The sequence below is a fragment of the Vicia villosa genome, unplaced genomic scaffold (genome assembly GCF_029867415.1).
Source record: "Vicia villosa cultivar HV-30 ecotype Madison, WI unplaced genomic scaffold, Vvil1.0 ctg.000253F_1_1, whole genome shotgun sequence".
Classification (NCBI taxonomy): Eukaryota; Viridiplantae; Streptophyta; class Magnoliopsida; order Fabales; family Fabaceae; genus Vicia; species Vicia villosa.
This window is the reverse complement of record NW_026705106.1, coordinates 1,030,339-1,058,233: the sequence shown is the minus strand read 5'-3', so window position 1 is coordinate 1,058,233 and position 27,895 is coordinate 1,030,339. Positions and strand designations below refer to the sequence as shown.

The following is a 27,895-nucleotide window of genomic DNA, read 5'->3' as shown; positions in this document are numbered from 1 at the left end:
AATCAATCATCCCAAGACTCCTGTAGTGATCACTGCTCCCATGCCTAATCACGACAAGACCGATTAAATGTCTAGAAGGATGAACTTTTTAGATCATTAGATTTACTTTCATTTGCAATTTATTTCCTGTTTGTTTGAACATTTGACTTATGATAGACATTATCTGTTTTAATAATCATCATTAGTGCATTGCATATGTTTGTCTTGAATATATTATTTCGCTATCACTCATTTTAAATTGTGTATTTAATTTGCATATGTTTTGTGATATTCGACTCCTGCTAAAGTTGTATACCTTTTGAGGGAGGATGACAAAAACGATACCGCAACTTCATACAGTATGCTTTCGAACAGACTATGCTGACGATGTACAGGCATTGTTTCAATTCCTAAACAGTGGAGATATAAGAATGTTAATCCCTCGTCAATCTCTTTGAGCCTAAGGAGTAGGAGTTTTCTTTCTTGAACAATTTAAAACCTTTGATCATAACCTGGGGCAGGGTAGTTACTCAGTTAACTCAGTCGTGCCAGTACGCTTTTACACAAATAATGATGGTTTCCCGTAATCATTAAGTCAGACAGTCAATATCCACCAAAAAAAGAAGGAAAAGCTGTTAAGTCAAAACCTATGAAGGAGACTTATTAAAAATCGAAACATCCCGCTGACTGTAATCTCAAAATAAACAATTCAGGAAAAAGTTAGGGATAATAAAGTCAAAAAAGAGGTCACTACAAATCCTCGACCAAAGAAAAAAATCACAAAAAAGGATGATTGTCTGTCCAAATAAAATGTCGGTGCTTTAACCATCATCAAATGTCAATCTTACGAAAGACCTGCTAGAACTTAAATGCAAAGTTAACTAAGCATAAGATCGAAGAACATCATGAAGATTGGGATGGGTACAAATGAACTTTGAGCCTTTGTTCTTAAACCGTGAACCAAGCCACGCTACAACCCTTGAAAGTCCTAACTGAAGTATGGTTAGTTCGAAAGCATACTGTCATAAAAAAGGTATCCTGACTCCTAAAGATTTACCACAAATGCTGAGTGGATATTTTGTCTTTTACAAACATCACGTTTTTATAAACATCACGCTTTTACATCTCCAGTTTTAATGTTTTTCAGAAACTCAAGACAGACATATGCATTGCATCTCATGAATACATTATTAAACATATCCTGCTACATACTTTCGAATGTTAGCAACATGAAGAACCTGCACAGGGTACGACTAATGACTAACAGTTATCCCGACAGACAAGATCATTCCAGAAGCAATGTATACAAGGGGCACAACGTGTTTTGTCCAATCAATCTGGGGCAATCAAGTAAAGATTCCAAGAATCTCTCAAAATACCGAATGATCAAAGGCATACATCCCAAGTAGGTTTCAAACTATTTCCCGATCAATCTGGGGCAATCAAGTCGATATTCTGAGAAATCTCTCAAGGATGCCAAAAACAATCAGGGGTATGCATCCAAGTAGATCTGAAGCTATTTTCTAATCAACATGGGGCATTGTCCTAGGTCTATGATTACTAGGGGCATGACGCCCATAGTGCACATCTCATAAAGTCCTCGCGACGCGAATCTTTCCAAAGTCCCTACTAGTAGGGGCAAATCTATGCAAGTCCATGTTGAACACTTCGATCAATACTCATTAGTGTGTTCCAATCAAAACAAACCCAGGAATGGTAGTTGCTACAATACTAGGGGCCCGTTCCAAGACATCCATGCCTTCCCACAAGGCCGGTTCCACAGGATCATATCCCCACAGAGTAATCATTAAGAAGATCTCCAAATACTCTCAACAAAAGACTTAACTCCTCAAATTCACAACTTCAACACGACCGGATCTCCAACACTTGGCTCTCCTCCAACATGGTTTATTAATATCTCTTATCCCCAGTCAGGGTACATCAAGTTACTGTTCATCCCCAAGCAGAAGTCATAAATCCCCAATTGTATATCTTCAAAACAAAATAAAGACATCAGGGTCCCGATCAGGATATTTCACATGATATGAATCAAGATCATACATCGCATACATATCCATACATTTGCACATAGTGTCTCATGATAAACTCATGCATAACATACAAAGTTTCTCATTTATTTTGAGGGACTCATTACATAATACATGCATCATGACATTGCATAAAAATTGCTATTGCAGAATACAGGTACAGACAAATGAATGAAATCTCCAACTTTCCAAGATCTAATTCAGCTACTATGAACGGTACTGACACGGTCAACACTCGAAGATCTAATTCATTTACCACGAACGGTGGTGACACGATCAATTTCAAGATCTAATTCAGTTGCTATAAACGGTACTGACACGATCAACCTTTAAGGATCTAATTCTATCATCACGAACGGTGTGGACACGATCAACTATTTCCTAAGTCTAATTCAGTTACTACGAACGGTGCTGACACGACAAGAGATCTAATTCTATCATCACGAACGGTGTAGACACGATCATCTTTCCAAGATCTAATTCAGGTATTACGAATGGTACTGACACGGTCAACTCTCAGAGATCTAATTCTATCATCACGAACGGTGTAGACACGATCATCTTTCCAAGATCTAATTCAGTTGCTACGAATGGTACTGACACGACCAACCTTTAAGGATCTAATTCTATCATCACGAACGGTGTGGACACGATCAACTATTTCCTAAGTCTAATTCAGTTACTACGAACGGTGCTGACACGACAAGAGATCTAATTCTATCATCACGAACGGTGTAGACACGATCATCTTTCCAAGATCTAATTCAGGTATTACGAACGGTACTGACACGATCAACTTTCAAGGATATGATTCCATCATCATGAACGGTGTGGACACGATAATCTTTCCAAGATCTAATTCAGGTATTACAAACGGTACTGACACAATCAACTTTCAAGGATATGATTCCATCATCACGAACGGTGTGGACACGGTCAATTATTTCCTGAGTCTAATTCAGTTATTACGAACGGTGCTGACACGACCAACTCTCAAAGATCTAATTCATCTACTACGAACAGTAATGACACGATCAACATTCAAACAAACTACTTCTCAAACAGTTCAGACATAGTCTTAAATACTCATCTGGATGGCATCTCTAAGCCCATCCCCCGATGGTACAAATTTCTGGGTATTCTAGTGTTCAATCCTCTTCCACCTTCAGATACCGACTGGCACACAAGACACTCTACATCTTCAGGTTTAAGAAAATTGAACAGGGGAAGCTGTCATACCCTAAAATTTGTCCATCTTATTTCTCTTAAAACAAGCTCAAAGCTCAAAGACATCTCTCCTAAACAAAGGCTCAAGAAACGAGGGTTGTTGTTGTTCTGAGGAAAAAGCAAAGAATCAAAATCTCCAAGGCATCCCATATGGTCTAGGATATTCCAAGTTACCTCCATGACAAGATTCAGGTCTCGATTCAAAAGATTGATCACTCAATTGCTCAGAAAGTCAACAATCGACTAATTTGACCTAAAAGTCAACTGTGGTCAAAGAACAGTCAAAACTCTTGATTTTTTGTCAACAACCTCATTTTTAAGTATCATTCACCATTTGATCAAGAATTGATCATGGTTCATCAAGGAAAGATCAGAAATCAACAAATTCAAAAATTTCTAAATTAGGGTTTTCATAGGAGAAAGTCAACTGAAATTTGACCAGCCATAACTCCCGCATGGAACATAAGAAATTTTCCATCCAAAGCTCATTTTGAAGGAAATTGAATTCTCTACAACTTTGTCTCTCACATGCCAAGTCTAAAAATGCTTCATTTGAGAGATATGGAGCAAAAGATTATAGGTCCTTTTTGAAAGTCAACCAAAAGCAGTTTTTTGTCAAAGCCAATATCATCAAGATAAAATCCTCAAATGGAAAAAATTTCCAAAGTGGCTTGTAGAGGACTCTTCATGGTTTCCAAAAAGTCATAGAACTCCTCCATATCTTAAAAATTGAGAGAGATATGCCTTGTCAAAGTTGGATAATTTTTGAAGAAAAATGTGAAGAAAAAGGCTTTAAAATGGATTTCTTTGCAAATAGGCCCAAGCTCTTTTGATCCAATCTTGCCACACAAGTCATCTAGAAGCTTCAATCTAGAGGCCACGAAAATATGATAAATATTTGACTTTTATTTGAATTTTTTATTATTCATTCAAATCATATATTTAATCCATATTTGAAGTAAAAATTGAAAAGATTTGATTCCTCTTCAATTCCAATCATCATTAATCATCAAAATGCCACAAAATCCAATCAAATTTCGTGCACATGATTATTGGAAGGAGATTGAGTCAATTTGGCCATAATTAGAAATATTCATGAACCAATTTCAATCAAATTTTTTCTTAAGTGACAATCAATGATTCAAAAGGATTCAGTCCATAATTGTTAACCTAATTGGAACTATTATATATACTGAAGATTTCCAGATGCAAAGGGGACAAAATTTTTGCCTCAAGAACCCCTAACTCGTGCCTCCAAATACCGAAGAAATTTCAAAATCAATTTGAAGTTTCAGATCAATTCGAAGCATTTGAAAGGTCCAAGAACGTTCCCTAAAGATTTATGAAGTGGATAGGATCATTGCCAAGTATCCAGACATCAAGAATACGTGCATATTGCGCTACGGTTTGTCATTCTTTTTTTTGTTCGATTAGCATGATATAAGCATCTTTAATGGGATTCGATTGCATATTCATGTTTGCTTTGTTGTTTAGAACGATTCTGGAAATGTAATTATGTTTTTATGCCGGTATGAGCGAGATACCATGTTAGGGTTCATGCCCTTGAGATTGGGGTTTTTTAAACCATGTAAAATTAGACCTTAAGGCAGGTACCATTGGATTCGCGTGGTTGAGACGAATTCATCCATGGCATCGCGCCAAATTTCTATGGCCATTGGCGTGTGTTCGTTATTCGCAGGTGTAATAGCTTTGGGTTTTTTTACAGCGCACTGGTAATATGCGCTGTAAAAAGCCATGTTTCATATTTTCCATGAAGAAGATGATGCGGTGGCGAAACACCATTGGCGAGTTCAAACATAAAGAAGGCGCGCGTTTTAGTTTGTTTCCCTCTGGATTCAGTGTGATGCTTCCGTACCAGGTGCCATGCTCCCTCATTATCCCAACCATCAGATAGCTCTTTCTCCAGATCCAACGCACAGAGGTTGTTGGCGCACCATGGACCATCATAGATGAGCCACACCTGATCAAACGCTAAGTTCCTCAAATTTTTTTCTTTTTAATTATATAGCACTTGTTTTTTTATTTATTATTATGTATATTATTTATAAATATTGTTTTATTTATGAAAAAAATTTGTTTCTTAATTATTTCCTTTTTCCATAAAATATATATATATATATATATATATATATATATATATATATAATAAAATTAAAATCTTTTATTTTAATTGATAGTTTTGTTTATTTTAAATTAATCTAAAATGATTTTAAATAACTTAATAAATCATAAAAAAAAATTATTAATTGATAAAAAATATATTAATGTTAGATATTTAATCGAAACCTATTTTTTCACCGATTTAATTAATTAGGTTGAAAAACAAATAATTAATTAAATTGGTTATCTGTTCTGTTAATCATATTTAATTCGTACCCTAATCAGGGTTCACGAAGATTATGCCTGCACTGAAAATGTTTTCCTTGGGTAATTTTTCAGGGTTAGCACCAGGATTTCTTCCGACTACGAGCCACATCAGATCAAAGCTAAGTCCCTGATTCTATTATTTTAATTTAAATATTTATTTTTTGCCTTTTAATTTAAATATTTATTTTAGCCTTTTATTTTAATTACTTCTTTTTGCCCTTCTAATTTAAAATTAGGGTTTTGTATTCAATATCAATGAACTGGCCATACACTCACCCCTTTTGTGTTTATTTTTCTTTTCCCCAATTTTCAGGGTTAGCCAACCGTCAAAGCTCGATTAGTCGGTAACCCTAAAACCTAACCTAATTTATTTTCCTTTTAATTATTACTTATGCCAAACCCTATTGGGGTTTAAATTTATTGCTTTTCCTCCCCCATCCCCATAATATTTTTGTATCTGCTTCTAGGTTGTATTGTGTGGCCTTGAAGGCACTTAAACCTGTCATATTATATTATTCTGTGGTTAGTAATCCTAGGGAGTGATAACCCTGAACTGAATTAGAATCACCTAATTACAAGATAATATAATTGAATTCGATCACGTGATTGTTGCACCCACACACCTTTTATGGTACCCCTCTTGTTGCCTGTTGCCTGTTGCCTTATGTTTTAATGCAGAATAGCCAAGTCCCTTGAATACGAGGATACCTCAGCAATGTTACCCTCGGTTCATTCAAAGATCATAAGTCCCTAATGATGCTGCCTTCGATTCGCTAATATGATCTCGTCCCTCGAAGTTGCCTACGAAGTGCTGAGGTATCCTCTGGTTGCCTAAACGAAAGGCTATTCTGATCCTTTCCTTAGACTACCTGCCCCTCTATGGAGAAGGACAGTCTTGTGGCGAACGATAATTCGACGACCCTTCAACCTCCAAATCAAAGGGCTTCCTTACCCTCCTATGGTATGGATATCCCTGAAAGGCTAAAAGAACATTTTTCATCTAACCAAGTAATTTGCCCCTAATTGCCTTGCTCTGGCTTAAATCTTTTTCTTACATCTTTTTCTAAAACACTCTCAAGGCTATGCTCATTTACGAGCTAAAGTCCTTATTTCTTCTTCTTCTACATTTCTAAACTTTTGGTTTCAAAGAGCAATATTTATTTGTACCCATCCCAATCTTCGTGATGTTCTTCGATCCTATGCTCAGTTAATTCTTTGTTTAAGCCTTTAGCAAAGCTTGAAGTTGTAACATTGATGTTTGATGATGGTTAAAGTATCAGATGTTTAATTTGGACCGTCAGTCGTCCTTCTTTGTAATTCTTTTTGCTTTGGTCGAGGATTTGTAGTGACCTCTTTTTTTTTACTTTGATTTTTGTTATCCCTAACTTTTGCCTGAACTGCTTATTTTGTGATTACAGTCAGCGGGATGTTTCGACTTTTCGATAAGTCTCCTTCATAGGTTTTGACTTAACAGCTTTTTCTTTTTGGTGGATATTGACTACATGACTTACTGGTTGCGGGAACCCATCATTATTTGTATAAACAACAACTAGTACAATTGAGTTGATTGAGTAACTACCCTGCCCCAGGTTGTGATTAAGGGTTTAATTTGTATGAGAAAGAAAACTTCTACTTCTTAGGCTCAAAGGGGTTAACAAGGGATTAACATCCTTATATCTCCAGTGTTTGGGAATTGAAACAATGCATGTACATCGTCAGCATAGTCTGTTCAAAAGCATTATTGTATGTGGTTGCGGTATCATTTTCGTCATCCTCCCTCAAAAGGCATACAACTTTAGCAGGAGTCGAGTATCACAAAACATATGCAACGTAAAGACACAATTTAAAATGAGTGATAGCGAAATAATTTATTCAAGCCAAACATATGCAATGCACTAATGATGATTATTGAAACAGATAATGTCTATCATAAGTCGAATGTTCAAACAAACAGGAAAGAAATTGCAAATGAAAGTAAATCTAATGATTAAAAAGTTCATCCTTCTAGACATTAATCAGTCTTGTCGTAACTAGACATAGGAGCGGTGATCACCACAGGAGTCTTGGGATGGTTGAATTCGATTACAACAACATCGATCATGTCTTGAATCTTGTTCCTCAGTGTCCAACAACTATTTGTATCGTGACCAGGGCTACCGGAGTGGTATGCACATCTCACATTGGGATTATAGCCGCGAGCGGAAGTACTGGGATTCTTAGGGGGATCCTTTAAAGTAATCAACTCTGACTTCAGCAAGTATTGTAATGTCTGAGCCAATGACATATTAATCTTTGTGAACTAACGCTTAGGTGCATCTGACTTGCGTCCTTGTTGTGGAACTGGTGTAGAGATCAGAATTGTCCCCACAGATTGGTTATTTTTATTATGACCTTTCCGATTGTACACAGCATTAGCCACGTGAGGTCCCTCAGGTGAATTGAAGTCAATGATCTTGTCATCAATGAGGTCTTGAATCTTGTGCTTCAATTGCCAACAATCCTTTGTATCATGACCAGGACTATTCGGATGATAAGCACATCTCGCATGGTACTTATACCCAGGAGTGGGATTGGTAGGAAATGAATATGGAGGTAATAGAGTTATCAAGTTCTGATTGAGCAGTTGTTGGAGAACTTGAGACAGTGGTATATGTAATGGAGTAAATGAACGTTTAGGATTGGATCTCTGATTATATTGACCATATTGATGCTTATGTTGATTCTTCTCCTTCTCGATCAGAAGTGCCTTCAATTCTTCTTGCCCCTTGGCCAAGTTAAGGATCAAAGCTTGGAATTCAGCATTCTGAGCTTGGAGATTCTTGACAGATTGCTCGAGATCCATTTGTGCTGAAATAAACAGCGAGAGAAGGATGAGAGACCCATCATAGGAAACCTGTTATGCAATGTTATGAATGCAAATGCAATGTTTTCAAGGATATTTAAGAAATTTAGTTAGCAACGTCAGAAAATGATTTGGTCGCATCTTCGTTTGAAGAACTCTGATTCTTGGATGCTCTTCTATGGGAATCAAGCTCACCATATTGAGTGGGTCATCGCCTTTGATTCGGGATACTTCTGAATTTGAAGGTACATGGCTAGAGGAAAATAAATCCTCTTTCCTCTTGATAGGTACCGAGTATTTGAATTGGAAGGTGTGTGGCCAGAGGAAAATAAATCCTTTTGCCCCTAGATAAGAGTCCAGTCCTTGATAAGAGCACCTGAAATTGTGCGCCCTAAATTCCTAAGATCCTTGAAAGGGTTAGTTAAATCATATTATGCTTATAATGTCATGATGTCATGATGTTATGCAATGCATCAGGCAAAGCGTAAGATAGTAAGGACGAGTGAGTCCCACAAGAAAAACCTGCAAGAAAACCAAAGGGTTAGTAGCAAGCACAGACAAGTCACACAAGTGTCCTTAGGTTTAAAGCCTTGCGTGAAGTTTGTAGGTAAGTACCCTCCCCACTGAATTTAAGTTGGTTCAAGCTGTCCTATATAAAGATCGGGTTCTAGGGAGCTCATATCATTGACCTTTCTCGAAGGCTCTTATCTCAGTTCGGCAATCAAATCACTGACCGAAAATTTCCTGAAAGTCCAGTCCATATGAGTGTAGCTTCGAGTATCAACCAACTTCAGTCGGAACCAAAGATAGCCATCTCGCTACTTTCTAATAGGCCAAAGTCAAGTTCAACTAGGGTTCTAAGGGCAGATTAGTGCTTAATGACACCACGCAGCAGCCAAGTGTTTCCTCAAGTCGGATTCCAAGGAACACCAGGACAAACCAATGTGTCACACTAACGATGGCCACCATATCAACCACATCAGTATACGTTGTGCAGTCTCCTTGGTCTCATGCCATTTACTTAAGGTACTCAGATCTGGGTTAGGATCTTTCACACAAGTAAACCCAAACAGGCCCACAAATATAAAGCAAACAATACAAACATTTAAAGTGAATCCTAAACTTTAAGGTAACCCCTCTTTTTAATCGAAAGAATCCCCAGCAGAGTTGCCAGTTCTGTAATACGGTGAACTGACTTTATTTGAAATATTCCGGTAAGCAAGAGTCGCCACCGACTTTTATTTTATCCAATTGGAAAGGCTAAAAGAACATGAAAGACCTTTGAAAGATTTTGAGTTTGGGGGGTAAGTTATACAAAGGGAAGGTGTAAGGCACCCTTTGCATCCATGGTTATCCATGGGCTCTTAATTGCTTAGCTCACTTGTTTGTTTGAATTGTTTGAAAAGATTTTGAATAAGGACTTTAGCTTGTAAATAAGCGTAGCCTTTTTGAATTGATTTGAAAAGGAGGTGTGAAAAGCATTTGATTTTGATTTGAATGGAGCAAGCAATTAAGAACTACCTACCCTAAGTTCGTCTTTCTTGTTCTTTAAGTCTTTCAGGCGAAAGGGTCTATCCATACCATGAGAGGGCAGAAAGTCTTTCAATTGGATGTTTAAGGGTCATCGAAAATAATTGTTCGCCACAAGACTGTCCCTACCATAAAGAGGGAAGGTAGTCTAAGGGAAGGATATAGTAATCTTTTAAGGCATCATGCGAGGATGCCTTAGCAATTGGGACAATCATCTTTTACCGAGGCAACTTCGAGGGACTAGATGATTTTCAATCTCTTTAGGCAACCTTGCTTTAGGTATCCTCGGAATCGAGGGACTTGACTATTATTTAGTACAATTAGAGGCAACAGGAAACAGGCAACAATATAAGGCAACAAGAAGGGTTACCCTAAAGGTGTGTGGGTGCAACAATCACATGGTTAACTTCGATGATATTTATCTTGTAAATTAGTGATCTATGTTCAATTCATGGTTTATCACTCCCTAGGGTTACTAACCACGCAGTTTAAAATTGCTGAAATTAAAGGCAGAAAAAATATAAAGTCCTACGCTATTACAATAAACACCTGCGGGGAAAGGGAAATAAAAGCAGAAAATAAGAGGGATAAATAATTAATTTAAATATCTTGAATGCCTTGATCTTCCTCGAACACTGAAAATTAAAAAGAAAATAAATAAGGGTTAGCGCGTTACAGATTCATTGACTATTAACGTAAACTCTATTTTAATCAAGAGGTGAAATAAAAATAAAATGATGTTAAACAAAGAAATTAGAAAACTTAGCTCTTTGATCTGATGGCACGTGGCTGAAGGATTTTTGATTAACCCTAAAAATTTGACACGAAGAAGAGAAACGTTAGTGCATTGACTGAAAATACACAAACCCTAATTGAACGAAATATAAAATAACCTTATTATTTCTAATAATCATTAAAGGTTCTCAAAGAATCGAGAATTCGATTTAACCCATATCAATCAAATAACTATTGGATAAAAATCATGATTATTGAATTGATTAAGTTTTTTTTTTTTGTAAAAAGAATTGAAAATAATAAGAAAACAATTACCGATAGAATTGTAAAAAACGAGTCTTCGATAAAATAAAAAATATTTGTTAAAATATTATTATTTGATTAAAGATAAATTAACAATAAAAAGAAAAAAGTAAATAAAGAAAGAAGAAAACAAATAAACAATTATATAATAAATAAGTAAAAGAAAAAAAGAAAAAAAATTAAGAAATACTCAGCTTTGATTAGGTGTTGTGATGCTCTGGATGTCTATGGTAGATAGGCGTGCTCAGCAACGTCGGATCATACGCTGGGGAGATCTAATGGTGAAGTGTTGTGGGTCTACCATAGTCACACGTGAGGCTCCTGCATTGGATCTGAAAACAAGCTAGTGATAAAAATAATCTATCGCACTGGTCGATCGAACACACGTTCTGTTCGTTGCCAGCGCCAGTCCAAAGCCATTCGTGCTGCATTACTCGCTTGTTAATAATATGCCACGCATATATTATATAAAAAAAAGACCAGCTAAATTCAAACGCATAAAGCCTTTTGCGCCCAGGCCTCGTCTTCTCCATGGAGACTGTGATTTTTTTTGCTACGAAACAGGCCCAGTTTTGCTACAAAATCATTCATAGCCAATTCCTGCAAAAATGTAATTTGACCAATGGACATGATAAATAAATAATAAGACCGTGGTCCGACTCGAAATTCTCTTTTGAGTTCAATGGTACCATTAATATTGTCCAATTTCACTTGCATCTATGGTTCCCAATTTGAAGCTTTGGAAACCCTAACAATGGGGGTTCATCATATACACACCCAAACTTCTATTAAACTATATTAACAGAACGAGAACATTATATGACCAATATTGTGCAGTCAAATTTCGTTTATGATACATAAAATGCTAGAATCGAAAGTCAAGAAAAACAAAGGCAAACCGTGCTATATAGGCTTCGATATTGGATGCTTTAGACTCCGATAGTGATTGGGAATAGATCAGGAGCACTCCAGGAATGTGTTTAAACCTCCAACAGTCTTTGAATCTCCTCCAATCTCTCAAACTGATTTTGGATTTCTCTTGAATTTCGGTGAAGTTTCACGATTCTCTCTTGCATGCAATCCTTATTTTTTCTCTCTCCTTGAGGTCTGAGATACTTGCACTTGTATATTGGAACAAATCAAGTCAATAAAACTAGCCAAGATCCTTTTGAATCAATCTTTTGAACTTTGGTTGAAATTTGGTTTTAAATCTTTCCAATTTTGCCAAATTTCAATATTTTTCAATCAATCATATTTTGTCTGAAATTATATTGATCATGAAGTTTTATTGATGATTTAAATTGATTAATATCATATCTCTAACCAAATATTCAATTTTTATTTGATTTATATGAATTAAAATCACTTTTAAATGATTAAAAATTCAAATAAAATCAAATAAATGTTGCAAAATTCGTGAAGATCAGATTTGGGGCCTTGGATATCTTGGGGATCAAGCTTGGACCAAAAAAATTGGGTTTCCTTGCAAAGAAATTCATTTTGAACCACTTTTACTTCCTATTTTTTCCTCAAAATTGTCCAACTTTGACAAGGCATATCTCCTTCGATTTTTAAGATATGGGAGAGTTCTAGGACTTTTAGGAAACCTCAAGATACCCTTCATAATCCACTTTGGAAACATTTTCCCATTTGAGGATTTTATCTTGATGATATGGGCTTTGACAAAAAACTGCTTTCGGTTGACTTTCAAAAAGGACGTATAATCTTTTGATCCATATATCTCAAATGAAGCATTTTTAGATTTGGCATGTGAGAGACAAATTTGTAGAGAATTCAATTTCCTTTAAAATGAGCTTTGGATGGGAAATTTCTGATGTTCCATGTAGGAGTTATGGCTGGTCAAAGTTTAGTTGACTTTCTCCTATGAAAACCCTAATTTAGAAACTTTAGGTTTTGTTGATTTCTGATCTTTTCTTGATGAATCATGATCAATCCTTGATAAAATGATGAATGATACTTCCAAATAAGGTTGTTGACAAAAAAATCAGGAGTTTTGACTGTGATTTGACCATAGTTTGGCTTTTAGGTCAACTAGTCGATTATTGATCGTTTGGGCCATTGAGTGAGCAATCTTTTGAATTGGGGATTGATACTTGTCATGAGGATACTTTGAATCATATGAGAGACCATGAAGTCCACTTGAGGTATCAGAAGTTGGTTTTTTCTTGGAAAGAAACAAAACCCTAGTTTTGGTCCTTATTGCTTAGGAGGAGAGTGAACATGCTTGCAATTGGATATCATATGAGCCTGAGGAGACTGCTTGAGCCAAGATATCTTGAAATGTGATGGGCAAATTTTTGGGTATGACACAACCGCTGTCCAGCTGGTTGTTAACCGTAAATCAATCTTGTTGGTCCGACAAAGAAAGCATAAAAACCTTGTACAATTAAATTAAATAAGAAAACAAATCTATTGATGAACTCAGGAATTCAAATTCATTACAGAATCAAATCAGGAACACCCCCTAGCATTAGGGTTTAGTTACTCATATTGTTCAAAGAAAACAAAATATAAAATAGAGACATTACAAGAATTTAGATGAAAGATGATCTTCAATCGCTTCCGTTCATGAAAACCTTCTTCTCTCCCAAACCCTTGTTTTCTCCAATCTTCAATCGTGTATTATCCTTGGCCAAAAAGTCCCCTAATTCTTCTTCAAAACTTGGTTAAATAGCAGACAGTCACTTAAGTCGATCGGAAATACCTAAAACACCCTTACAAGTCAGCTATTTGTCAAAATAACACAACTCTCATGAATTTTTCGAGGCTTCTAACTTCTTTATCAGCTTTTGAATTCATCATAGAAATGTAGCTCTTTCTCTCAGCTTTCCAACGAATATTAGAACGCGTCGATCCGATTCCCGTAGCTCAAGTTATGAACTATTTAGTGAAAACTGATCAATTAGCGTATTGGCTGACACGACCAGTGTTGCCTGACACGGGTTGCCGTGTTGCACCTGCTGAAGCATGCTGAAAACTTTTCCGAAACTTCGAATTTTGCATTTTTTTTCGTCCTGATTTTTCCTATTTTATTCCTCTGAGTCTGAAAATATTAAAACACACAACCAACGCATAAAATAAAGAAGAATGCTATAAAACTCTTAATAATATTAATCAAAGATAACTAAAATAAACGATAAATATATGTGTAAAAACCACTTATCAAATTCCCTCAAACTTAAACTTTTGCTTGTCCTCAAGCGACAATTATAAGAGAAAATGAACATCACAGCATACTGGTACTCATACGTGAGATTTCTGTTCCTTTTGATCAAGAGACTGTTAGTCCGACATTCACATGACGCGAAGAGTTTCTGTAAGAACATTTAAATCCTGAGCTCCCCTTTCAGACACCTCTCTAACTATGCTTTGTACTTAAGTCTTTTTCCGATTTTCCTCCTCTTTCATTCGGACAATCAAATTAAGGCAATGCAAATTTATGATGATCATCACATGCATGAGACTAATCAAGGCTTTCTGATTTTTTTCAGGCACAAAATAAGTAACAATTAACGATGAAATTTTCAAAACTTTTCAGTTTGTGTATTGTACTTATTTGGACGACGCTGGGGATCAACCTCCTTTGGGCTAAATAACCGTGTGAGGGTTACCCAACTTAGCGGGCCGGCTGCCTTTTACCGCCTTTTCATCATTTGGTGCCAACATTATTTAATTCTCAACTACTCATACATGCATGTGAATCTAGATTATGCCAGACTGTCAAAATAAACTACTCAAGGAGTACTTCTCAGGATTCAAGCACTATAGTACAAATCTACACGTTAGACTCGTATCTCTTTTTAGGAAACCAAGGGTGTTCCAACAAACCCCCTTTCTGTCACATTATTCCAAACTTCCTGCACTTAACCAACCATCCCTTCATCTCTATATACTATTCCTGATTGTTTTTTAGATCAGAAACTCTTATGAAAAATAAAAATTTCGGTCAAATTTGGGAAGAACTCAATGTATGGTTTTACACATCATAACAAAACATAAAAAGAAAAATGCAAGAGTTAAATCCTCCCCCAAACTTGAACTAAACAATGGCCCCAATGTTTCAGAACAAGCCCGAGAGGGGTGACTCATAGAGGGTAGTGCAACTCTAACTGCAGCTTTCTAGCATTCACCAGAAAGGTCCCCTTTTTATTTCCTGAAAAACAAAACAAGCAAACACAAAAATAAAACTAAGTTATTAAAAGCATGGGTTGCCTCCCACAAAGCTTTGTTTAACGTCGCATGGCTCGACGGTCCATTCCCCTTGTTAGGGTGGCATATATGACACAAAGAACACATCATCTTTTTTCTTTCTTTTGTTTGGTAGAAATCCCATGAAATTAAAGTACTGATGATGTTGCTGCCAACCCCTTTTTAGTTTGATTTTATTGAACAAGGCATAAATGTCATCCAATACTTTGTCAATTTCTTGTCTTTCATCTGCCTTGTTATAAAAATAGTTTTTGGGGATACTCTTTTGTTGAAGATTTTCTTGTGGGATGTCCACATCTTCACAAATTGTTAAATTTGTGGTTTTATCCAAAACTCGATCATCTTCAAGTTTCCTTATTTCTTCTTCCCCATATTTCTTTTTTACCTCAAATTCTTCTATTCTTACTGCATCCTCTTCATCTGATATTATGCATTTTTCTTCTGGTTCCACATATTCTTCTTCCAACTCTAACTTTCTCCAAATAAACCTATCTGGATAAAAGTTAGCTTCCTTACATTCATTCATAAGGATTCTTACCTCTCTCTTATATGCTTTAAAAATTTTAGTCGCCTCTTCCAGGGTGACTCCTGAATCAGGCGACCAACATGCAAGAGATACAGGTGGCAATGAATCAAAACAATACATAGCTACAAAACTCAGATAATTTGTCAGTAGCAAAGTATAGAAGAATTCATGAAGCAAAAATAATCTGACTTTTTTTCCTTTTTTATACTAAAATCAAATTCAAATAAACAAAAACTGAAAACAAAATTTTAGTTGACGAGCAACAAAATTTCAATTGAACTAAAATTAAAACTCTATATTTTGGCAGTCCCCGGCAACGGCGCCAAAAACTTGATCGGTAAAATAGCAAGTGTACTATTTTGCCTCTGTAGTAATAAAGGGGAAATTCCCCGAATGTCAATCTCAAGGACTGCGTATCAGTATAGAGTTCTAAATCTTAATTCAATCAAACAAAAACTTACATTGGGGTTTTGATTTGCAATTCTAAATTAACAATAAATAAAAATAACAGAAAATTGACTAAGTGGTTTTAACAAATATGAGAGCATGCTAAGGTAAAGTGTATGACTTATCCTATAATAACCTTGAATTTAGATTTCTTCAACAAGTTCATAACCTTTAATTACCGCCCTTTAGATTATTTTCCCCTAAGTCCTTAGTGGGAAAACCTTTGAACATTCATCTTAAATCCTAAGTCCTTAGAGAATTATGATGAAATCAAGCCTTTATGTTATCAAGAGTTAACCGGTAACTATAGGTTATCCCTAGTCCTAGGTGATATCTACTATAGTCTAATCGTACAAAAACCTTAACAACCGCTGTCCAGCTGGTTGTTAACCGTAAATCAATCTTGTTGGTCCGACAAAGAAAGCATAAAAATCTTGTACAATTAAATTAAATAAGAAAACAAATCTATTGATGAACTCAGGGATTCAAATTCATTACAGAATCAAATCAGGGACACCCCCTAGCATTAGGGTTTAGTTACTCATATTGTTCAAAGAAAACAAAATATAAAATAGTGACATTACAAGAATTTAGATGAAACATGATCTTCAATCACTTCCGTTCCTGAAAACCTTATTCTCTCCCAAACCCTTGTTTTCTCCAATCTTCAATCGTGTATTCTCCTTGGCCAAAAAGTCCCCTAATTCTTCTTCAAAACTTGGTTAAATAGCAAACAGTCACTTAAGTCGGTCAGAAATACCTAAAACACCCTTACAGGTTAGCTATTTGGAAAAAGAACACAACTCTCATGAATTTTTCGAGGCTTCTGAATTCTTTATCAGCTTTTGAATTCATCATAGAAATGTAGCTCTTTCTCTCAGCTTTCCAACGAATATTAGAACGCGTCGATCCGATTCCCGTAGCTCAAGTTATGAACTATTAAGTGAAAACTGATCAATCAGCGTATTGGCTGACACGGCCAGTGTTGCCTGACACGGGTGGCCGTGTTGCACCTGCTGAAGCATGCTGAAAACTTTTCCAAAACTTCAAATTTTGCATTTTTTTTCGTCCTGATTTGTCCTATTTTATTCCTCTGAGTCTGAAAATATTAAAATACACAACCAACGCATAAAATAAAGAAGAATGCTATATAACTCTTAATAATATTAATCAAAGATAACTAAAATAAACGGTAAATATACGTGTAAAAACCATTTATCAAATTCCCCCAAACTTAAACTTTTGCTTGTCCTCAAGCGACAATTATAAGAGAAAATGAACATCACAACATACCGGTACTCATACGTGAAATTTCTGTTCCTTTTGATTAAGAGACTGTTAGTCCGACATTCACATGACGCGAAGAGTTTCTGTAAAAACATTTAAATCCTGAGCTCCCCTTTCGGACACCTCTCTAACTATGCTTTGTACTTAAGTCTTTTTCCGATTTTCCTCCTCTTTCATTCGGACAATCAAATTAAGGCAATGCAAATTTATGATGATCATCACATGCATGAGACTAATCAAGGCTTTCTGATTTTTTTCAGGCACAAAATAAGTAACAATTAACGATGAAATTTTCAAAACTTTTCAGTTTGTGTATTGTACTTATTTGGACGACGCTGGGGATCAACCTCCTTTGGGCTAAATAACCGTGTGAGGGTTACCCAACTTAGCGGGTCGGCTACCTTTTACCGCCTTTTCATCATTTGGTGCCAACATTATTTAATTCTCAACTACTCATACATGCATGTGAATCTAGATTATGCCAGACTGTCAAAATAAACTACTCAAGGAGTACTTCTCAGGATTCAAGCACTATAGTACAAATCTACACGTTAGACTCGTATCTCTTTTTAGGAAACCAAGGGTGTTCCAACAAACCCCCTTTCTGTCACATTATTCCAAACTTCCTGCACTTAACCAACCATCCCTTCATCTCTATATACTATTCCCGATTGCTGTTTAGATCAGAAACTCTTATGAAAAATAAAAATTTCGGTCAAATTTGGGAAGAACTCAATGTATGGTTTTACACATCATAACAAAAACATAAAAAAAAATGCAAGAGTTAAATCCTAAAAAACTTGATCGGTAAAATAGCAAGTGTACTATTTTGCCTCTGTAGTAATAAAGGGGAGATTCCCCGAATGTCGATCTCAAGGACTGTGTATCAGTATAGAGTTCTAAATCTTAATTCAATCAAACAAAAACATACATTGGGGTTTTGATTTGCAATTCTAAATTAACAATAAATAAAAATAACATAAAATTGACCAAGTGGTTTTAACAAATATGAGAGCATGCTAAGGTAAAGTGTATGACTTGCCATGTAATAACCATGAATTTTGATTTCTTTAACAAGTTCATAACCTTTAATTACCGCCCTTTAGATTATTTTCCCCTAAGTCCTTAGTGGGAAAACCTTTGAACATTCATCCTAAATCCTAAGTCCTTAGAGAATTATGATGAAATCAAGCCTTTATGTTATCAAGATTTAACTGGTAACTATAGGGTATCCCTAGTCCTAGGTGATATCTACTATAGTCTAATCGTACAAAAACCTTAACAACCGTTGTCCAGCTGGTTGTTAACCGTAAATCAATCTTGTTGGTCCGACAAAGAAAGCATAAAAACCTTGTACAATTAAATTAAATAAGAAAACAAATCTATTGATGAACTCAGGAATTCAAATTCATTACAGAATCAAATCAGGGACACCCCCTAGCATTAGGGTTTAGTTACTCATATTGTTCAAAGAAAACAAAATATAAAATAGAGACATTACAAGAATTTAGATGAAAGATGATCTTCAATCGCTTCCGTTCATGAAAACCTTCTTCTCTCCCAAACCCTTGTTTTCTCCAATCTCCAATCGTGTATTCTCCTTGGCCAAAAAGTCCCCTAATTCTTCTGATCGGTCACCATTTCTAGTAAGTTTCCTCATCTTTTTCCGACCGAAATTCGCAATCTTGGTAATACTAAGTGGCATTGTCATATGTTTTTCAAGTAAGTTTCTTGTTTTTTGATTGTGTGATGATTGTTGCATGTTAGTGTGTTTTGAATATTATTCAAGTGTCGTTTTATGCGTTGGTTGTTAGTTTGTGTGTGGCCAGGTTGATGCACGGGAGAGGTAGAAACTTATGGCGAGCACGAGCGGAGAAAGAAGCCAAAAGAGCCAAAGTTGAGGTCAACACGGGCACCCGTGTGCATGCACACGGCCCGTGTCAAAAAGTGGATGGAAAAGCCATCTTGAAGGCTAGGCAGAGGTTTCACACGGGCACCCGTGTTCCTGCACACGGTCCGTGTGAAAAGATGAGCAGAAAGTGAATTTTTGACAAAGGAGCAGTTGACCAACACGGGCACCCGTGTTCCTGCACACGATCCGTGTTGGCAGGCGCGGGCAGATCTCCAAATTTTGATATTTTGAAAGCCTTGAACTCATTAAGGGTATTTTGGACCTTTTGGATACGGGGGATGAGAGCCAACACTACTAAAACCTAACAGGAAGAAGGAAGGGGGCATCTTGGATCATTGAGGATAGAGAATTACATAGAAAGAGCAATCAAGGGATTTGGAAGAGATCTTCAAGAGCACTCGCGATTGGAGATCATATCGACCGATAATTTCTTGTAATGACTACATTTACTCTTGTTATTTTCTTAAACACTATGAGTAGCTAAACTATACTATGCTAGGGTGATGTCCCTAAATCTTTTCATGTAATGACTTGTTAAAACCGTTGTGATGAATTTGATGTTTTTATAAATTGAGTTTATGATTCAAAGTTTTTCATGCTTCATAATATTGGAAAATATTTTGTTGATCTATGATTAGGGTTAGGCGTGACACACCACCCTAATGCATTTTGAATCAAAACATTACCGGTAAATCGCTTAGGAATAAGGATTTCTCTATAGTGATCATTCATTCTAGATTACGATGCATAATGTCTTATTACTAAATTCAATTATTGAGGAATTGAAATTGACTTTTAAGTATTAAGAAGTTCTCCACTAAGGAATTAGGGAAAACCATTTTATAGAATTGATACCCAATTGTAGTCACATCTTTTCGTGAACAACGGTGTTCTCAAGGAGTTACATAAGATTTATACATCAACCTAGCATGTCTTCTCATTTGTGTACCAAATCATCATTTACTTATTGTTTTTAATTATAAACAGTTATTCAGTTTTATCAAACCAATCAAAAAACCAACCATAGCTTTTTGTTCAATTGAAATTTAGTCCTGGCTTATATTTTATCCGCAGTCCTTGTGATCGATACTTGGATAAACCTCCACTTTAATAACTACATCGATAAAAAAATAGTACACTTGCTATTTTCCGATCTAGTTTTTGGCGCCGTTGCCGGGGACTGCCAAACTATAAGCCGAACTTTAAGTCAATTGAAATTTTGTTGCTCTGCGACCAAAATTTTATTTTTATCTGTTATTTTAATTTCATTGCAGTTTTGTATCTGTTCTAACTGTTGTCTAACTGTTTATGCAAGGTCAGACCTCAGCTAAATTTTCCTTTGACACAGAACCAGAAAGAGCTCTGCACGAGAGACGCCGCAAGGCGAGAATTGAAAGACTGGCAGTACCAAGTGCAAGTCTTAGTGTTCCACATCAAGAAAGCGACGACGAAGTGTCTGTGCATTCGAAGCACAGCGACTCTGACTTTGACAGGGAGGTAGATCAGGAACCAGTTAACATGGCTGGAAATCAACCTCCTGCGGAGAGATTGTTAGGGGACTATGGAGGGGCAAATGCTCATCCCAACCGGATGACTATTGTTAATCAACCCGTGAATGTGGCACATTTTCAATTGCATCCATCCACCATTCGCCAGTTAGAGAGCAAGCCGTTCTCCGGAAGAATAAACGAGGATGCAAATAAGCATCTTCAGAGATTTCTCACTACGACAACTTCGTTGAAGATCGAAGGTCATTCAGAGGAGGCCAAGAGACTTGTTATGTTCCCGTTTACACTTACTGATGACGCAGAAGAGTGGTTTTACTCACTTCCGGCTGCAAGTATCACGACATGGCAAGAGATGGAAACAGCATTCCTCAATGAATATTTTCCTGCTTCGGTGTTCATCCGAAAAAGATATGATATCGTAAATTTCAAACAAAAAGAGGGGGAATCATTGGGGGATGCATACAAGAGGTTCAAAAGGTGTTTGACTGCATGTCCTACTCATAACATGGACGCTACCGAGCAGATGCAGAATTTCGTGAATGGTTTGAGACTTAAGACAAAGCAGCTTATTGATACCGTTGCTGGTGGTTCAACCAATTTTGCTACAGCCACTGTTATGAAAAGGATCATAGAGGCAATTGCTGCTAATGAGCATCTTGAGTTGTATGATCGAACCATGAGCCAACCGGAGGGCAAAATTGATTTGAAGTTTCCAGAGCAGGTTGCTAAGATGGAGGATCAGATTGCTGCAGAGGTAGAAAGAAGGTTAAAAAAGATGAATATTGGAAATCAGACAGTGGCACAGGTGGAACCAGTTAAAGCGGTTCTTTGTGAAATATGTGGTGGACCGCACTTTGCTATGCATTGTGTGGCAACTCAAGAACAGGTTGAGCAGATTCATATGTTGAGGCAGAATAATCCTTATGCCAACACATATAATCCGGGGTGGAAAAATCATCCGAACTTCTCATGGAAAGACCAGCAAGGAAACGTCCAGAAGCCGGTTCAAGGACAACAACCATATCAACCTCAGACTCAACAATATCAACCACAGGGGCAACAATATCGTCCGCAACAACAACCATACCAGCAACCTCAACAACAATACCAACCACAGGGACCAAGAAAGGCGGATTGGGAAATCGCCATTGAAAAGATGGCCGCTCAAAGCTCCCAATTCCAAGAAGAGACACGAAGCAATTTAAGGAACACCGGAGCCTCAATCAAGAACCTTGAAGTGCAAATGAGTCAAATTGCTCAACACCTTGCAATTCCGCAAGCACCGGGAGCCCTCCCAAGCGCAACTGTGACTAATCCTAAAGACAATCAAAAAATCAATGCCGTCACTACACGGAGAGGGAAACCATGTGAAGTAGTGGAAAAGAATTCGGAGAGTGAGGATCAATTGCTTGAAGTGGAGCTGGACATAAGAGAGAATGAGGAAGTGGAAGAAGAAGTGGTAACACCAACACCAGTTACGAAAGAAAAAGTGTTAACACCAACACCAGAAATCAAGCTGCCTTACCCTCAAAGAAACAAGAAAAAGGGGCAGCAAGAAAAGAATTTTGAGAAGTTCCTGGAATTATTCAAAAAGCTGGAGCTGAATATTCCGTTGTTGGAGGCACTTGAGCAAATGCCCACCTATGCCAAATTCATGAAGGATATCATCTCTAAAAAGCGAACCATTGCCGACCATCCCATTATTCTAACAAAAACCTGTAGTGCTATTTTGCAGGGTCTGAAGATTCCAGTGAAAAAGAAGGATAGAGGAGCAGTAACCATCCCTTGCACTATTGGAGATAGATCTTTCAAGAGAGCTCTAATTGATCTGGGGGCAAGTATCAGTCTCATGCCTTTATCCATCTACAAAAAGTTGGGAATTGGTGCAATCCAAGACACTCGGATGACTCTCCAATTTGCGGATCATTCGGTCAAGCGACCTTACGGAGTAGTCCAAGACGTCCTTGTGAAAGTGGATAAGTTTGTGTTTCCGGTAGATTTTGTAATTCTTGAAATGCCAGAAGATGAAGAGATGCCGATAATTCTGGGACGACCATTCTTGGAAACGGGGAGAGTCATGATAGATATGGATGGGGGTACTCTTACTTTGAAGGTTTATGATGAAGAGTTAAAAATCAATGTTCATAGTACCATGAAGCATAAAGAGGATATTGGCACTAGTAGCAATATACAAGTGCTCGAACAAGTGGTAGAAAGTGATCATGTGGAGAGTGTATCGCAATTACCTCTCGAAAGAGTTTTGAGCATGTCAATTTTTGGGGAAAATGAAGAAGCCAATGATAATGACTTAGAGGTGGTATCAATGTCTGAAACTCAACCTATCTTTAAAGGTTCTCGAACACATAGGTGGGAAGATCTAAGGCAACCAATAGCATTGGGTTGTAATGAAGACAAGCCAAAAAGTTCAGAATTGAAACAGCTTCCGGAGAATCTTAAATATGTTTTCCTTGATTCTGAAGAGAAATGTCCCGCCATCATTAGCTCTAGTTTGAAAAATATACAAGAGGACAAGTTAATTGAAGTTCTGAAAAAGTTCAAGGGAGCTATTGGTTGGAAAATTGAAGACCTCAAAGGAATAAGTCCTACGATGTGCATGCACAAAATTCTCATGGAAGAAGATCACAAACCGGTGGTGCAGCCTCAAAGGAGATTGAACCCAGTTATGAAGGAGGTAGTGAGAAAGGAAGTCGTGAAGCTGTTAGATGCAGGACTCATCTACCCGATATCAGACAGTTCATGGGTGAGCCCTGTTCATGTGGTACCTAAAAAAGGAGGAACAACGGTGATAGCTAATGAAAAGAATGAGTTGATTCCTACTAGAACGGTCACTGGGTGGCGGGTGTGTATAGACTACAGAAGACTAAATTTGGCCACAAGGAAAGACCACTTTCCGTTGCCATTTATTGACCAGATGTTAGAAAGATTGGCCGGGCATGACTATTATTGTTTTTTGGATGGGTACTCTGGATACAACCAAATTGCGGCTGCACCAGAGGATTAAGAGAAGACGGCCTTTACTTGCCCATACGGTATCTTCGCTTATAGAAGGATGCCGTTCGGGTTGTGTAATGCCCCAGCGACATTTCAAAGATGCATGACTTCCATTTTTGCTGATATGCTTGAGAAGCATATGGAAGTCTTCATGGATGACTTCTCTGTTTTTGGTTCATCATTTGATAACTGTTTGGCTAACCTTTCACTTGTTTTGCAGCGATGTCAAGAAAGTAATCTGATCCTAAACTGGGAGAAGTGCCATTTTATGGTACGAGAAGGCATTGTTCTTGGTCACAAGATTTCCCACAGGGGAATCGAAGTTGATCAAGCTAAGGTGGAGGTTATCTCAAAATTACCACCACCTGTGAATGAGAAAGGTATTCGGAGTTTCCTAGGCCATGCGGGATTCTACCGTAGGTTCATAAGGGATTTTTCAAAGATAGCCAAACCTCTGACCACTTTGTTGGTTAAAGATAAGACTTTTGTATTTGATAAAGAGTGTGCCGATGCATTTGAGACACTGAAAAATAAACTAGTGTCGGAACCCATTGTGATTGCCCCTGATTGGTCTCTACCCTTTGAGATCATGTGCGATGCTAGCGACATTGCAGTGGGGGCTGTACTTGGACAGCGGAGAGAAAAATTGCTTCATGTCATTTATTATGCCAGTCACGTTTTGAACCCTGCACAGATCAATTATGCGACTACCGAGAAGGAGTTGCTAGCTGTTGTGTATGCCTTTGATAAATTCAGGCAATATCTATTGGGTTCGAAAGTGATTGTTTACACTGACCATGCTGCTTTAAAATATCTCTTTGCCAAGCAGGATTCGAAACCCAGACTCCTGAGATGGATTTTACTTCTCCAAGAGTTCGATGTAGAGATTCGCGACAAGAAAGGGTGTGAGAACACTGTTGCAGATCATCTTTCGCGGATGTCACCCATTGAGGAGACAGAAGAGCGGCGTCCAATAAAGGATGAGTTTGCTGATGAACACATCCTAGCTATTATTGGAGTGCCTTGGTTTGCTGATTACGCAAACTACCTTGTTGGCGGTATAATACCTGACGATTTTGATTCTAACCGTAAGAAAAAGTTTGTTCATGATTGCAGGTTCTATCTATGGGACGACCCATACCTATACAAGAGAGGAGTAGATGGGTTGATACGACGATGTGTGCCTGAGGAGGAGCAAAATGATGTGTTGAGAGCATGTCATGACTCTGAATATGGAGGGCATTTCAGTGGGGATCGTACTGCCTCCAAAGTCTTGCAGTCAGGATTATACTGGCCATCATTGTTCAAGGACTCCCAAGAGATGGTCAAAGAATGTGATAAGTGTCAGCGTACTGGGAACATATCAAAAAGAAATCAAATGCCCCAGAATTTCATGTTAGAGGTGGAGCTATTCGATGTTTGGGGAATTGACTTCATGGGTCTGTTTCCACCATCATTCGGGAAGAATTACATCTTAGTTGCAGTGGACTATGTATCAAAATGGGTGGAGGCGGTAGCTTTACCAACTAATGATGCGAAGGTAGTAGTCAAGTTCTTGAGAGAAAACATATTTTCAAGGTTTGGAGTACCGAGAGCGCTGATAAGTGATGAAGGAACTCACTTCCTCAATCACCTTATGGAGAAGCTTCTTCAGAAGTACAATGTGAAGCATCGGATAGCCACTCCGTACCACCCTCAAACGAGTGGTCAGGTAGAGGTGTCTAATAGACAGCTCAAACAAATTCTCGAGAAGACAGTGAGTTCGTTGCGAAAGGATTGGGCAACAAAGCTAGATGATGCGTTATGGGCTTACCGAACGGCGTTCAAAACGCCCATTGGGATGTCACCATACCAGCTTGTCTATGGAAAAGCATGTCACCTGCCTTTAGAGCTGGAACACAAGGCATTTTGGGCAACTAAATTCTTGAATATGGACTTATCTGTAGCAGGAAATTCTAGAATTCTGCAGTTGCATGAATTAGAAGAGTTTCGGAATCGTGCGTACGAAAATGCCAAAGTTTACAAGGAACAGACCAAGAAGTGGCACGATAGGAGGATCCAGAAAAAAGAATTTTGGGAAGGACAGCTGGTCCTTCTGTACAATTCCCGCTTGAAGCTATTCCCGGGAAAATTGAGGTCCAAATGGTCGGGACCATTTGTGGTTCATAAGGTGTTCCCTTACGGTGCAGTTGAAATTAAGAATCAAGCTAATGGAGACATCTTCAAAGTTAATGGGCAGAGACTAAAGCCATATTTCCAAGGTCAACCAGTTGGACAGGTTGATGTCATTCGTCTTGCTTAGTAGGACGATAGACCGTCGAGCCATGCGACGTTAAACGAAGCGCTCCGTGGGAGGCAACCCACGCTTGTTTCCTTTAACTTTCGTTTTCTTTGTTTTATTTCGTTTATATTGTAGGTGGTAGAGTTTGGACCGGTAGACGCAACTCAAGTAACAAGGCACGGAGAGCGTCCATTTTTTGTTCCATAGAAGACCATCAACACGGGCACCCGTGTGCAGCAACACGGCCCGTGTTGAAGACAGAATGCAGGAAAAAAAAGAATGATTGAAAAGGAGCTTCAGTACCAGCAACACGGGTTCCCGTGTGCAGCAACACGGCCCGTGTTGCCCCTCAGCACGCCCCAATGAAAACAGGCAGCCTTTTCACACGGCCACCCGTGTGCAGCCACACGGACCGTGTGGGCTATGCGGAACAGATTTTTCAAATTTTTTTAAACCACCCATGTGGGCCCCATCTACATTATATCATTCTTCTTCTTCTTTCCACTCATTCTCTAACTTTTCTTGCTCCTCCTCCATTAAACCCTAGCATCCACCTTCACTAAACTCACTCTACCACCATCAACCACCCATCTAAACACTATAGTGCCTTCACAAAAGTTGTTCTACTCTCCATTCTCTTCACTTCTATCGGTTTAGTTTTTGATTTTATGCAATTTTATTTTTCCGAATTTTTCCTTGTGTTATTTGTGTTTTCTTGTTAATTTTTCTTGCAGAGCTATTATAATGCCTCCCCGAAAGAAAACCAACGCCGCAATGTTCGGGATGATTTTGCCGAACCCTCCCAACCGAGGCAGCGGGTCCGTCGCGCCCCTAGTCGCGCAACCGGTCGTAGCGGGAACCAAGAAGAGAATGCCCATGGCATTACGTTTGCACTTCCTGAACACAAAGCAAGGTATGATATTTTAGTGCAGCGTAAATTGCTCCCGACTAGATATATCTGTGATTACACTCTTACCAAGTTAGGCCTCAAAGATGAAGTCTACCGGATGTTTCACAACATCGGAATGTTGCCTTTTATGTTGTTTGAGGCACCGACTTATGAGGGCCTAACTCTGGAATTCCTGAGCACTGTAGAATTCAAATTGAGACACAAATGGAATGGCTCCGAAATGGAGTATTTTGGTGATCTGGAGTTTTATATGTTTGGACATAAGCACTTGTTGTCTGTGGAAGAGGTAGGGGAGGCACTGAAATTACCGTCCTCTGGACCGGGCGCCCCCCTGAAACTTTTCCTGCTTGTGAATTCTGGGAAGCCATCACAGGTGCAGCTGGGTACAATCCAAGCAAGGCTAAGGCCTCGGGGATTCATAACCCTTGTTTCCGTTATGCTCAGAAAGGTTTGGCTTTCACCTTGTTTGGGAGGGGAGATAGTACAGGGGTCTGTGCGAAAAGAGAGCTATTTTTGTTGCATAACATGATTGAGGTGAGTCGGGTGAATGTCGCTGCCTTTGCCGCTAACCACCTGAAGCAAGTTGGTTATGCTTCTTGCGGAGAGATTTCAGTTGGGGGAATGATCTCTCAATTGGCTGAGCACTTGGATTATGGCACTTGTTGAATGATGAACCTTCATTACCGGGTAAGAAAATTGATTTGTAAACTCTTGTAAATCAGAGGATGAT

General features: G+C 38.0%; 1 protein-coding gene across 1 annotated transcript in view; it reads right to left on the bottom strand.

Annotated features, from left to right (window-relative positions):
* Window positions 1–22,047, bottom strand: part of LOC131626014 (replication protein A 70 kDa DNA-binding subunit C-like) — a 29,677-nt gene extending 7,630 nt beyond the window's left edge. Inside the window, exon 1 of the mRNA XM_058896840.1 lies at window positions 21,982–22,047. Coding sequence (XP_058752823.1) covers window positions 21,982–22,047 — 66 coding nt within the window. The remainder of the gene's footprint in view (window positions 1–21,981) is intronic.
* Window positions 22,048–27,895: the final 5,848 nt, after the last annotated feature.